This window comes from Mustelus asterias, chromosome 5 (genome assembly GCF_964213995.1).
Source record: "Mustelus asterias chromosome 5, sMusAst1.hap1.1, whole genome shotgun sequence".
NCBI classification, from domain to species: Eukaryota; Metazoa; Chordata; class Chondrichthyes; order Carcharhiniformes; family Triakidae; genus Mustelus; species Mustelus asterias.
Window position 1 is genome coordinate 78,779,191 of NC_135805.1, and position 15,098 is coordinate 78,794,288.

The following is a 15,098-nucleotide window of genomic DNA, read 5'->3' on the forward strand; positions in this document are numbered from 1 at the left end:
TTCACAGTAACTTCGTTGCAGTGTTAATGTAAGCCTACTTGTGACTAATAAATAAACTTTATACCTTAGTTGTATTGATAACTGCATTTCGAAGAGGAATGAACTTGCATTTCAAATGTCCTAAGTGCTTTACAGCTATTTTTGTAGCTTAGTCCCTGTTGCAAAGTAGGAAGATAAACAACTCACAAAATAATGAAATGGATTAAATGAATTGAAAAACCTATTACTTGTATCTATGTGGTAAATGTTCTATCTATTGAATATGAGAAACTGAAAATCTACCCTTATTTTCCTATATTACAGGAATGAATGCAGTTTCTAAACTGACATCAGACCAATGAGGGTTTGGTCTAAATGACTTGTTCACTAACAAGAACAAAACACAGCAACATTCATCAAACACTATTCAAAAGAACACCAGTTCAGCCCCAATTGTAGTAGTGACCACCACACTTAAGAAAGGACATGAGGGCTTTTGACTGGCTGCAAAAGAGATATGCTGGAGATGTTTATAATGAAGGTTGAGATAGAGCAAATGAAACAAACTTATTTCCAGTGACCGAAGGATCGATAGATAGAGAGTACAGATTTAAATGGATTGGCAAAAGCACCATAGAGCCATAGAGCAATACAGCACAGAAACAAGCCCTCGGTCCAACCAGTTCATGTCGATTTTGGTGCCCTCCCAGCTAGTGCCAATTGCCCACGTGTGGCCCATATGCCTCTAATCCTTTCCCATCCATGTACTTATCCAAATGCTTTTTAAATGTTGCTATTCAACCTGCCTCAACCACTTTCTCTGGCAGCTCTTTCCAGTGGCAGCATGAGGAAAACCTTTGTTACACAATGAGAGGTTAGGATTTGGAATGTGCTGCCCAAAATGGGTGATGCATACTGATCCAATAGTGGGTTTTCAAAAAGAAACTGGAAAAATAATTAGAGGAAAAAATACAGGGATTTGAGGATAAATACATAAACGTGTATTCGTAACTTGTTTTTGAAATACCAGAGGAGGGACAAATGGATTGCTCTTTGACAAGGCTTGCACAGAATTGATGGGCTGAATGGTCTTGCCTGTGTTGTACTATTGTATGATTTCTATGAATTGAGATTTAATTATTGCAAATGGTCTGATTTAACAGCAAACTCTAGCATTAAGGTATTGATAATTTGCCAAAAGACTGCACATGCTGTACTTATGGTTAATGGTGCACTGTGAAGATTGGCTGCTTCTTCCATCTGTTTAATGCATATTGTTGTTCAAAAGAATTATTTGAAAGCATTTGTGTATCATCAGTCTCCTTTTTTTTATTGCATATCCATTTCTATCATGGTCTGATTTAGAAAGGTGGGAAAAATGCATTAAACCTCGACTACAAAACTAATAAAACATCGATAAACTTTGTTACCTGTACAATTCGTACCTTAACAATTTATATTAGAACATAGAACAGTACAGCACAGAACAGGCCCTTCGGCCCACAATGTTGTGCCGAGCTTATATTGGACAGGGAATAGGCAAAATTGGAATTTTATTGAAAATTTGTTGTGTTTATCCATTGAAATGAGGGTTTGAAAGTCCTTGTCCTTTACAAAAACAACAAGGCTCTGTATATACGTTAGTGCTTTCAATGTAGAAACACATTCCTAGACAATTCACTGGTGGGACACCATCCTAACATTGCAAGTATCAATAGGGCTACTAAGACCATTTTTTAAATCTAGGATATGAATATTTAATGAAGCTCCTGCTCAAACATGGTAATGAATATTGTAGATTTACAGCCTGCATCTGCATCTGCTTAGGCAATGTTTGCAACAGAGTCTAGACAGAAGCCCAATCTGATTTCTGCAGCTGATTAGTTTAGAGAGCTCAAAAACAGAAAATGCTGGAAAAACTCAGCAGGCTGACTCGATACATTGGCTCTATTCTCTCACCACAGATGCTGTCAGACCTGCTGGGTTTTTCCAGCATTTTTTTTTTGTTTCAGATTTCAGGATCTGCCATTAGTTTAGAGGGCTGTTTTCTTATACAGTTCTAACTTGAAAATTGCATGCAGTCTGATGTGCATGTAGAATATCCTCTAGCTCTAATAAGCACATTTTTAATACAAAGAACAAAGAACAATACAGCACAGGAACAGGCCCTTCAGCCCTCCAAGCCCGCGCCGCTTCCTGGTCCAAACTAGACCATTCTTTTGTATCCCTCCATTCCCACTCCATTCATGTGGCTATCTAGATAAGTCTTAAACGTTCCCAGTGTGTCCGCCTCCACCACCTTGCCCGGCAGCGCATTTCAGGCCCCCACCACCCTCTGCGTTAAATACGTCCTTCTGATATCCGTGTTAAACCTCCCCCCCCCGCCCCCCCTCACCTTGAACCTATGACCCCTCGTGAATGTCACCACCGACCTGGGAAAAAGCTTCCCACCGTTCACCCTATCTATGCCTTTCATAATTTTATTCACCTCTATTAGGTCACCCCTCATCCTCCGTCTTTCTAGTGAGAACAACCCCAGTTTACCCAATCTCTCCTCATAACTAAGCCCTTCCATAACAGGCAACATCCTGGTAAACCTCCTCTGTACTCTCTCTAAAGCCTCCACGTCCTTCCGGGAGTGTGGTGACCAGAACTGGGCGAAGTATTCCAAATGCGGCCGAACCAACGTTCTATATAACCGCAACATCAGACCCCAACTTTTATACTCTATGCCCCGTCCTATGGAGGCAAGCATGCCATATGCCTTCTTCACTACCTTCTCCACCTGTGACGTCACCTTCAAGGATCTGTGGACTTGCACACCCAGGTCCCTCTGCGTATCTACACCCTTTATGGTTCTGCCATTTATCGTATAGCTCCCCCCTACGTTAGTTCTACCAAAATGCATCACTTCGTATTTATCTGGATTGAACTCCATCTGCCATTTCTTTGCCCAAATTTCCAGCCTATCTATATCCATCTGTAGCCTCTGACAATGTTCCTCACTATCTGCAAGTCCAGCCATTTTCGTGTTGTCCGCAAACTTACTGATCACCCCAGTTACACCTTCTTCCAGATCGTTTATATAAATCACGAACAGCAGAGGTCCCAATACAGAGCCCTGCGGAACACCACTAGTCACAGGCATCCAGCCGGAAAAAGACCCTTCCACTACCACCCTCTGTCTTCTGTGACCAAGCCAGTTCTCCACCCATCTAGCCACCTCCCCCTTTATCTCATGAGATCCAACCTTTTGCACCAACCTACCATGAGGGACTTTATCATACGCCTTACTAAAGTCCATATAGACGACATCCACGGCCCTTCCCTCGTCAACCATTCTAGTCACTTCTTCAAAAAACTCCACCAGGTTAGTGAGGCATGACCTCCCTCTCACAAAACCATGCTGACTATCGTTAATGAGTTTATTCCTTTCTAAATGCGCATACATCCTATCTCTAAGAATCCTCTCCAACAACTTCCCTACCACGGACGTCAAGCTCACCGGCCTATAATTTCCCGGGTTACCCTTCCTACCCTTCTTATACAACGGGACCACATTAGCTATCCTCCAATCCTCTGGGACCTCACCTGTGTCCAGTGACGAGACAAAGATTTGTGTCAGATGCCCAGCGATTTCATCTCTCCGTCAGAGGCCCAGCGATTTCATCTCTCGAAATGTAATGCATCACTTCAATGTCTCAGTTTCTGTAGGTATCCAATAATTATATATCTCATCACAGGCTACACTATGAAAAGCTTTGTTCCCACTGGCACAGTCATGGAATGTTATCAAGACATCTGCAAATAGTTACTTGTGCAATCATCTGAAAACATCGTTAAATAAAGGAAAAGGATGAAAACAGATGTTCAATACTAGGTTAACGTTATGATCAACCTGAAGTAAAGTTGAGTTTTGCTAATAAGAATAATTCATATTCTGTTAATTCCTATTTATTTTCTAGTTTCACAAACTTAATTATATTTATTTTGATTCCTCTAATTTTGTCATTTGTTAATTTAATCAATTTTGCTTTGAAAAAACTCATCAAACCTTTCCTGGGAATGTTCGCACTGTCATGTTAAGAGTAGGTACGTGCTTGTACCCTGTGGTGCTGAACAAACTTGGCTATATTTCAATTAACCTATCAAAGCATATCCACGATCTTACCCTTTTGATATCATTTTAAAATTTTTACCTTTTCTAAAATCTCTCCAATTTTCTTCCTTCCTTTCCTGACAGCTCTGATGTTTGCTGGCTACAGTTACACTGACATTGGCCTTCTATCAACTTAACCAAGAAGTCTTTCTTAGAGTGAGAGCTTAGCTCTTGAACATCAAGAAAAATGGTTATTTACCTTTTGAGGAGGCAATACATCTGAGCCCAATCCTGTCTTCAAAGAACATCTTCAGACCACCACAGTCCTTTTGAATAACGATTAAGAGCAGAAACTCTGGACTCTATCTATCTAACCCAGTTAAAGTGGCGCAGTGGTTAGCACTGTTGCCTCACAGCACTAGGGACCTGGGTTTGATTCCTGGTTCGGGTCACTGTCTGTGCGAAGTCTGCACGTTCTCCCTGTGTCCGTGTGGATTTCCTCTGGGTGCTCCGATTTTCTCCCACAGTTCAAAAGATGTGCTGGTTAGGTGCATTGGCCATGCTAAATTCTCCCTCAGTGTACCCGAACAGGCGCCGGAGTGTGGTGACTAGGGGATTTTCACAGTAACTTCATTGCCGTGTTACTATAAGCCTACTTGTGACACTAGTAAATAAACTTTAACTTTTAAAGGAGGGGGGAGGGAAGCTAAGCCCATGGTTGCATACCAGCTGAGATCACCTAACCCAAATCAAATTAGAGAGCAACCCAGAACCTTTACTGATCTATCGGATTTTTTGTTCACTAGATAATCCATTCAGCTAAATGTTTGCAAAATAGAGCAATTTCCAAAGACTCCGAAGGAAATCTAGCCAACATAATTGCAAATGAATTCCAATGAAGTGGGCACTTCAGAATGAGTTTGGATGAGGACATGTTTCCCGCTAACTCTTCGTGAGCCCCCACTATACTGAAAATTCAGGTCTATGTCACCATCCCTTCATTGTCATTAGGTCAAAATTCTGGAACTCCCCTCGGCACCACTGGCTCCTCCCCCCCACCCCTCCCCCCCTCCCCCCCACCCCTCCCCCCCCTCCCCCAACCTAACAGTGTTGTGGATATATCTGCACCACGTGAGCTACAGCAGTTTAAGAAGGTGGCACACCACTACCTTGTCAAGGGCTATTGGGATCATGGAATCCCTACAGTTCAGAAGAAGGCCATTTGGCCCATTGAGTCTGTACCGGCCCTCCAACAGATCATCTTACCAAGGCCTTATTTCTGTAACTCCACGTATTTACCCTGCTAATCCTCCTAACCTACACATCTTGGGACATGAAAGAACAATTTAGCATGGCCAATCAACCAAACCTGCACATCTTTGGACCGTGGGATGAAACTGGAGCATCTGGAGGAAATCCACACAGACACGGGGAGAGTGTGCAAACACTACACAAATAGTAACCCAAGGTGGGAATTGAACTCGGGTCCCTGGCGCGGTGAGGCAGCTGTGTTAATCAATGTGTCACCATGCCACCCATGACTAAGGATGGACAATAGTTGTAGCCGAGCCCACATCCTGTGAAGGAACAAATAAAATACTGCCAAAGTGAAAATGTCAATATTTAATTGATACGTAATGCATTTATATATCTCATCTTGTTTCATGATTCAGTATTATTTCTTCATGATTGATTTCTCTTTTCTTTTCAGTTTTGGTCTTTATTTTGTTAGCAATAAATAATGTTGAAAGTAGCATCATGCTTCCTGGTTATTATACCTTATCACCAGATGACTTTCATCCAATTTCCTTTTGCAAGCAATTAATCTTCATGTGATAAATCAACAACCAAAAGATAACATCCCAATCAAGAATAATACCATGAAGGTCTATTAATCAGAGAGTTGAGCTTCAACATCTCACCCACTGGTGTTCAATCAGCAGGTTGGTTAAGAAGGTTAAGGCTCATGGGATACAAGGAGAAGTGGCTAGATGGGTGGAGAACTGGCTTGGCCATAGGAGACAGAGGGTAGTGGTCGAAGGGTCTTTTTCCGGCTGGAGGTCTGTGACCAGTGGTGTTCCGCAGGGCTCTGTACTGGGACCTCTGCTATTTGTGATATATATAAATGATTTGGAAGAAGGTGTAACTGGTGTAATCAGCAAGTTTGCGGATGACACGAAGATGGCTGGACTTGTGGATAGCGAAGAGCATTGTCGGGCAATACAGCAGGATATAGATAGGCTGGAAAATTGGGCGGAGAGGTGGCAGATGGAGTTTAATCCGGATAAATGCGAAGTGATGCATTTTGGAAGAAATAATGTAGGGAGGAGTTATACAATAAATGGCAGAGTCATCAGGAGTATAGAAACACAGAGGGACCGAGGTGTGCAAGTCCACAAATCCTTGAAGGTGGCAACACAGGTGGAGAAGGTGGTGAAGAAGGCATATGGTATGCTTGCCTTTATAGGATGGGGTATAGAGTATAAAAGCTGGAGTCTGATGATGCAGCTGTATAGAACGCTGGTTAGGCCACATTTGGAGTACTGCGTCCAGTTCTGGTCGCCGCACTACCAGAAGGACGTGGAGGTGTTAGAGAGAGTGCAGAGAAGGTTTACCAGGATGTTGCCTGGTATGGAGGATCTTAGCTATGAGGAGAGATTGGGTAGACTGGGGTTGTTCTCCTTGGAAAGACGGAGAATGAGGGGAGATCTAATAGAGATGTACAAGATTATGAAGGGTATAGATAGGGTGAACAGTGGGAAGCTTTTTCCCAGGTCGGAGGTGACGATCACGAGGGGTCACGGGCTCAAGGTGAGAGGGGCGAAGTATAACTCAGATATCAGAGGGACGTTTTTTACACAGAGGGTGGTGGGGGCCTGGAATGCGCTGCCAAGTAGTGTGGTGGAGGCAGGCACGCTGACATCGTTTAAGACTTACCTGGATAGTCACATGAGCAGCCTGGGAATGGAGGGATACAAACGATTGGTCTAGTTGGACCAAGGAGTGGCACAGGCTTGGAGGGCCGAAGGGCCTGTTTCCTGTGCTGTACTGTTCTTTGTTCTTTGTTCTTTGTTTGTTACATTCTGATTGACATCATGATCTGTCTACACTTCATACTTCAGTCAGATGGTAGCTACAGGTACATCATTGCCCTCACCAAGATGGTGTTCAATCATTTTGGGCACAAACATTTGGGACAATTTTACCATTTTGATTCTAAGTGCTGAATCTGGGCGCAATTCAGATCCGACTTGTAAACCTGTTCTCAGGCGCCCCCATACGCACTTAGCCTGAAAAAAAAACGCGAGTCTAAATCGTGCTGTGGGCGGGGCTTATTGCGCCCGAAACGCTGCTGCTCCGTTCGGACCCATCAACTGCGCATGCGCAGTAAAAAAAATTTTTTAAATGCTCCCCTGTCATATTGCTCGCGGGCCGCAAAAAGTGGATAAAGCGGCCCAGGAGTGATGGCCCCCACAGACATCACCCCATCCCCACAACATAACTGTCCCCCTTATCCACCCACCCCCTCGCTACCCAGACCGATCACGACCCCCTGCCCCTCTTCCCCCCACCGATTGCCCACAGAGTGGCAGTGGACCCCCTCCACTCCTGCCCCTTCGCCCCCCCCCCCCCCCCACAAGAGAATGATCTGGTCTCCCCCCCACCAGAGAATAATCGGGCCTCCCTCCACCTCCCCCCGCCCCAGCACCAGAGAACGATCAGGCCTCCCTCCTCCTCGCTCCCCCCCACCAGAGATACATCTGGCCCTCCTTCCCCCCCCCCCCCCCCCCACCAGAGAACAGTCAGACCTCTCTCCTCCCCTCCCCACCAGAGGATGATCTGGCCTGCCTCCCCCCCCCCACCACCACCACTGATCTGAGTTAGAGAATCGTTGGAAGCTCTGAACTTACCTGTTCAGAAGCTGGAGCACCCGAAACAGACCTTTGCCAAGCATGTCTGTTTCGTGCCAACTCTGGACGGGCGAACACGATGGTAAAGGGGGAAGTGCCGGTAAGTTTGGGTGTCCAGCTCATTAAGTCAATTTAAATGCTTGCAAATGCATTTAAATTGACGTCGCGTCTGTTTTGGGCCCGGTGCTGATCACGGCCATTTTCAAGCCTTGATAAAGTGGGAATCTGGCGGATGCGGGCGCGGATTGCGCTATTCGCCTCACGCCCAACTTTACCAAGTTTTCACGCCCGAAAATGGGAGTAATGCAATGGTAAAATCGCCCCCATTCAATGCCATTTGGTACCCGAAGTGCCCAAAGAGCGGATGGGATTGAACCTGTTTACACACCAAGTATGCTTAAAATAGTAAAATGTCAGAACTCATTGGCGATATCCTGGGTCCCACCAAAGGCCCAGGATTCAGGAATTCTGACTTTTAGTATCTCAGTCCTGGTCTCACCCTTCCTATGTTGATGGGTGCTGAATTTGAGAACCTGTACATGAAAGAATATTACCTTGTTTTGTGAGATACATTGCCTGATTCTGAAATACAATTATTTAAATTATAAATATTGCAGTGACTGTAATCTGTACCATGTGTATAATGCTATGGCAGTTATAACTGGATGATAAACAGAATAAAAAGTTATTCTTTAGGAGGCTGCTGTCGATTGTTTCTTAAATATCCCGCAATCAATTTTTCAGATTATGGTTTTGTGAAGCCGGAGGAGTGCAGCTCCACCAACATTCAAGAAGATCAGCACCATCCAGGACAAAGCACTTTGCTTGATTGTACCCCATCCACTACCTTAAACTTTCACTCTCTCCAGAACTGACGCATTGTAAGGCAGTGTGCACCATCTACAAGATGAACTGCAGTAACTCACCAAGTTTCCATCAATAGCACCTTTGAAACACACCACCTCCAACAGGTAAAAGGACAAGGGCAGCAGAACCATGTGAACACCTGCAAGTTCTCCTCCAGTCCACATATCATCCTGACTTGGAAATATATATAGCTGTTTCTTCACTGTCGCTGGGTCAAAATCTTGGAACTTCCCTCCTAACAGCACTTTGGATGTTCCTTCCACACATGGACTATTGTGCTTTTCAACAAGGCAACTCACCACCACTTCCTCAAGGAAAATTAGGAATGGGCGATAAATGCTGGCCTAGCCCACCGATGTCCACATCACAAGAAAGAATAATTTTTTTTAAAGTCTGAAGTTGCAGTGGAATGTCTGTTCACCGTCTGCAATTAGCTGGTGACATAGAAATCATAGAAACCCTACAGTGCAGAAAGAGGCCATTCGGCCCATCGAGTCTGCACCGAACACAATCCCTCCCAGGCCCTATCCCCACATATTTACCCGCTAATCTACACATCCCGGGACACTAAGGGGCAATTTAGCATGGCCAATTAACCTAACCCGCACATCTTTGGACTGTGGGAGGAAACCGGAGCACCCGGAGGAAACCCACGCAGACACAGGGAGAATGTGCAAACTCCACACAGACAGTGACCCGAGCCGGGAATCGAACCCAGGTCCCTGGAGCTGTGAAGCAGCAGTGCTAACCACTGTGCTACCGTGCCACCCCAAGTGAGACTTAGGCCTTTGGATAGTTTGAGTATGAGTGGGTCTCAAAATCAACCCTTCTAAATTCATATTCACAACAATTACTCATGCATTAAAACACTCCCAGTGCAAATTAGTCAAATTGAAAAATAGCTTGTTGACTATCCATTTTTGCACACTGTTTACTATTTATGTGTAGTTTATTCACAGATCAAGTTCATTCTGGACGGAACAGGTTTTGCAGCTACAAATGATTGTTACAGCTTTTCTAAACCAGGAAAAGAAGTAGCCGTAGATTATGGGATTGAAGGTAGAATTCAAGTAGCCAAACCATACAAGAGTGTCGATCAAGACAGGAGAGGTTGTATAATTGACAAAACCATCCATTGTGTTGCAAATGAAAAATGGAGACCAACACATCAGGAAGACACCCATCACCAGTCCGAGAGTTTTGGCAGCTTTTCTTTCGTGGTTTCGTGAAAATCTAATTTCGCTTCCTTGGCTGCTTGAAATTTGAACTGTTATTTGGTTTATGCTTCTGACCTGTTTCATAGCCGCAAAATAAATCTTACAATAAATACACAGCATGGTGACTCCCGGAATGTAAAAGGAAATGATTGAGGAAACCACCCCTGATATATCACTAAATATAAGTACGCAGCTTCCATAGCAAGCAACATGATTGGAGTAAAATTCTTCAATTCCTTTTAGGTTTAATTCGAAAAAGATTAAGGGAAAAGCAAAAACAGCTGAAATGACCCAACTAACAATGATCATCCTCTTCACTGACGAGAAAGTCATTCTTATTTTGTATCTCAGTGGGTCACACACTGCGTAGTAACGGTCAACAGAGATGAAACACAGATGTAATATTGAAACCGTGCTGAGCATAATATCACAGCTGGAATGAATCTTGCAAAACAAATGCCCCAAGTACCAACACGTTTCAACAGACCTCACCATACTGTAAGGCATAACTAGACAGCCCAACAGAAAATCAGCAGTAGCCAAGGAAAGAATCAGATAGTTGGTGGGCGAATGAAGGTGTTTGAAATGCAAAATTGAAATGATGAGTAACATGTTACCAATGAGAGTGCAGAGAATTATTAGCACCAGAAATATATACATTGTAAATCGAAAGCCATTTGATCGGTTTGCTTTAAGGCAAGATCCATTTACAAAGTCATAGCAGCATTGAGCAACTTCTGTTGTCTCAGAGAGATTTGTGTCCATTGTCCTTCCTGTCGGAATTCGACTTCTCAATCTAGTCCAAAGCCAGTATTGGATTCCGTACTTTGTTGCTTCTCGTCTTCATTCTATCAAGATACGCTGGAAGAGGTGCAAAACAGAAGTAAATAATGTTTCCTTTTTCAATTCCAGTTTTTAGTCTAACAAGCTAAAATATTCAAAATGTCATAAATACTAAAGCAAAATACAGCGGAAGTCGGAATCTGAAACAAAAACAGAAAATGCTGGAAAATCTCAACAGGTCTGACAACATCTGTGGAGAGAGAATAGGGCCAACGTTTTGAGTCAGTCCTGCTGAGATTTTCCAGCATTTTCTGTTTGTATTCAAAATGTCATATGTTTATATAAATTTAGCAAAATTCTATGATTATGAAATAGAGTTGACATACCAGAAATATTAGTCCTTTTAGAATAATCTGTCACATTTTCCAAATTCTATTTGATTTCATTTCAAACATCAAAACAACCTTGTGCCATTATGGTTAATGTAGGTCCAATCTACTAGAATTATCGCAAATGTTTACACTGTAACTAGATCACTATCAGGTTTGGTCCAGAAGATCTTTGTACAAAAGCTGTATATGTGTCAGTGTTTCCCAACCGCTGTGCCGTGGCAAAGTTTCTAAGTGTGCCATGGCTTGCTGCGTACCACAGGAGACTGAGAAAAATCAAGAAAACAACTGGGACTGGGATCTGTGAGCACGGCGCTGAGGAAAGCAGGGGGAGGGGGATCTGGCAGACCCAGTGTGGGAACATAGTGATGAGGAGAGTGGGGGAAGAAAGGAGGTAGCAGGAGTGTGGCGGACCCAGAGCTCTGACTGCTGCTGTGAGCCTAGAATAAATGTCTTCTTTAGTGATAGCTTGACAGTCACCAAGTCTCCTAGGGGAAAGAAGACCTGCCCGATGCTGCTGAAGCATTCGCTTTCCAGAAATTTCTCCTTCATTTTCTTGGCACATTCCTGGGGGGGGGGGGGGGGGGGCTTGCCTCCCATGGGAGAAAGTTTTCCCTTGTTTTTGCAAAAGTGCATTCCCATTTTCCTCATCACCCACCATGCCCTTCCAAATTAGCATTCACCCATTTGCAAGCATACCACAACTTAGTTTCAATTTTATTTTTCATTCTTAAATAATGTGTTGCAGGCATTGGCAAGAATGCTCAACAGAGTTACTGATGGGCCTGCCCATTATGAGTGTGCAGATGGATTGGGATCAGCCTGTGCGGGCTGGGTTGTTACCGGGTGACATATCTGCACAGTGAATAATGGCAACAGACATAGTCCCTTCAGCATTGCCGCCTCATTTCAGCACTAAAACACAAGGCTGACAATGTGATGGAGTGATCCCATGTTTATCCTCCATCCTTTTTCCCACTGCAAAGCACATGAAGAAAACAACGCTCTTTCACATCATCCCTGTCGAATTCCTCATCACTGTAACATGCTTTGCGATATCAGTGCAACTTTATTTGACTCAGTCATGTTGACGATCTACGGCTCCAGAGTTGCTGTGCAACTGCAAGCACATCCATTCAGGAATACTTTGTCCTCCTGAGAATGGATGGCAGGTTATAGGCATGTGTGACACACGGTTAAGAATAACTAAATCATTTTCCATCCGGGAGTAGGGTAAGAAATGGGATAAGATGAACAGCAAAATTTGTAAACATCAAAATCCCGGGGATCCGGCAAATTAGAAGTCAAATTATTGCTTTCAACTTCGAGCAAAGCTTCAAACATAGGCAGAATTCCCAAAACTGCAATCCAGTGAATTTGCTTTGAAGTTTGCCCTCTAGTAAGACCGTAACCATAGAAAATGTCAGTCAGTGTGACATTTATCAGCAACCGATTTGGCTGAAAAAAGTGGGTGTGCCGTGGAATTGTTTGTCTCATTGGAGTGTGCCATGTTACTGAAAGATTTGCAAACCACTGATATGAGTAATGCTGAAAAGAGAGAAATGTTGCTGAAGCTTATCACCTTGCACTCATCAGGACAAATGCAAGAATGCCAAATTTCCAACTACCACAGCAGTTCATGCCACAAAACGAAAGGGTGCTGATTTGTTGGCAGGTCAACTCTGATTGGCTGAGGCATTGCCATGGAGAAAGCAATGGGGCACTATAGACTCCCCAAACTCCTTTGAAAAAGGCACAAGGCTTGAACATATTCTTTCTGCTTGCACAGAACTGGCCGCTGCACATGCCACTTCCAGCAAATGCAAACGGACAATGTTATGACTGATTATCTTAAATTGGTTGTTAGTGCAGCTATTGGCACACTCAAGATTGTTCAGCAAGTGCTACCGAATTGTGGAATCACATCCAACAGTAAATGTTTTATTTGGAGTTTTGCGAGTGCAGTCGTTGAGCACAGCCTTTACTCTGCCTATTACGAATAACTAAAGGAATATTCTGTTTGATATGATCAGCCAGTTGCTGGGACGTACAACCTATTTACCTGGTATCTCACTGGCCCTGAAATTTATATATGACATTGGTCAATTATGTGGTAGAACGTAATTTTGAAATTTGGCATTCTTGTATTTGCCCTGGTGAATTCAAGGCAAAAAGTGTGTGCAAAATGTCTTGCTGTTCAAAAACAGTATAAATAAATGTAATGGCTGGAATTTTCCAGCCATTCCCTCCCCCTGCTGCTGCAAGCAAAGAAGGAGAATTTGGCGCTCAGCCAAATCTCTGTTCACTGCAGCAGGTCCAGAAAATCACACCAGTGTGAACAGCTGGAAAATTCCATCTAATATGTTGGTTTTTGGGAATTGACCATTTCATACAACAAATATATATTTGTAACCAAATATTAACCATATTAAAGAAGCTTTTTTTCCAATTTACAGCAATCAACTTGGCAACTCAAAAAATACACATCTGATGTTCAGCCACCATGTTCCACAGCATTTCAGTTAAAAAGAGTTTTTAAAGCAGTCAGAGATCCAGCAAAATTTCTTCACTCGGAGGATTTTGAATCTTGGAATTCTCTGAGGGCTGTTGATGTTCAATCATTGGGTGTATTCAAGACAGAGACTGATAGATTTTTGAGCACTAATAGAACCAAGGGAGGCAGTGGTATTGTCTCTAGACTAGAAATTCAGGGTAACGTTCTGTGGACCCAGGTTCGAATCCCACCACGGCAGATGTTGAACTCACTAAGTATCTGGAATTAAAAGTCTAAAGATAACCTTGAAACCATTGTCAATTGTCATAAAAAACCCATCTGGTTCACTGATATCCTTTAGGGAAGGAAATCTGCCATCCTTACTTGGTCTGGCCTATATGTGACTCCAGATCCACAGCAAAGTGGTAGACTCTTAAATGCTCTCAGGAATGGGCAATAAATGCTGGCCCAGCCAGTGATGCCCACAACCCATGAACAAATTAAAAAAAGATGGTGCACACTGCTGCACTGTTGATGGAGGAAGTGAATGTTTAAAGTGATGGATAGGGTGCCAACCAATTGGGCTACATTGCCCTGGATGGTGCTGAGCCTCCTGAGTGTTGGTGGAGCCTAACTAAATGTATAAATTATTCCATCACAATCCTGACTTGTGCTTTGTAGAATGTACGCTTGGGGAGTCAGGTCAGTTACTCACTGCAGAACTCTTAGCCTCTAAAGCTGATCACGTATCACAGTATTTATATGGCTGATTTAAATAAGTTTCTAGTCAATGGCATCCCCTAGGATGTTCATGGTGGGGATTTCAGTCTTGGGAATGTAGTTGAATGTCAAGAGGGGATGGTTAGATTCTCTCTTATTGGAGATGGTCATTGCCTGACATGAAAGTTACTTGCTATTTATCCACCCAAGTCCAAACATTGTGTAAGTCTTGTTGTGTGCACGTGCGGATTGCTTCAATATCTGAGAGATTATGAATGGGGTTGAAAGCTGTGCAACCATGAGAGAACACCTCCACATTTGACCTTATGATGGAGGGAAGGCCAATGATGAAACAGCTAAAGATGACTGAGCCTAGGGCACTACCTTAAGGAACTATTGTGGCAATCTCCTTGGGCTGAGAAACAACTACTATACTTAAGTTCTGCTGTCCTTAAATTGCCTGTCGGTTGCTAAAATGATGACTCTGTAATTAATTTAATTTGCTCTGAAGAAAATGGTCACTTTATGCTAGAGGGAAGGCAGTGGTGTAATGGTGACATTGTTGAATTAGTAATGAAGAGGCCCAAGCTAAAGCTCTGAGTACATGGGCTCCAATCCCACCACCACAGCAGCAGGAGG

At 43.4% G+C, this 15,098-nt stretch overlaps 1 protein-coding gene across 1 annotated transcript; it reads right to left on the reverse strand.

Annotated features, from left to right (window-relative positions):
• Positions 1 to 9,809: 9,809 nt before the first annotated feature.
• Positions 9,810 to 10,838, reverse strand: LOC144493986 (trace amine-associated receptor 1-like). Its single transcript, XM_078213561.1, has one exon. It carries the CDS (start codon positions 10,836 to 10,838, stop codon positions 9,810 to 9,812), a length of 1,029 nt encoding a protein of 342 aa, XP_078069687.1.
• Positions 10,839 to 15,098: the final 4,260 nt, after the last annotated feature.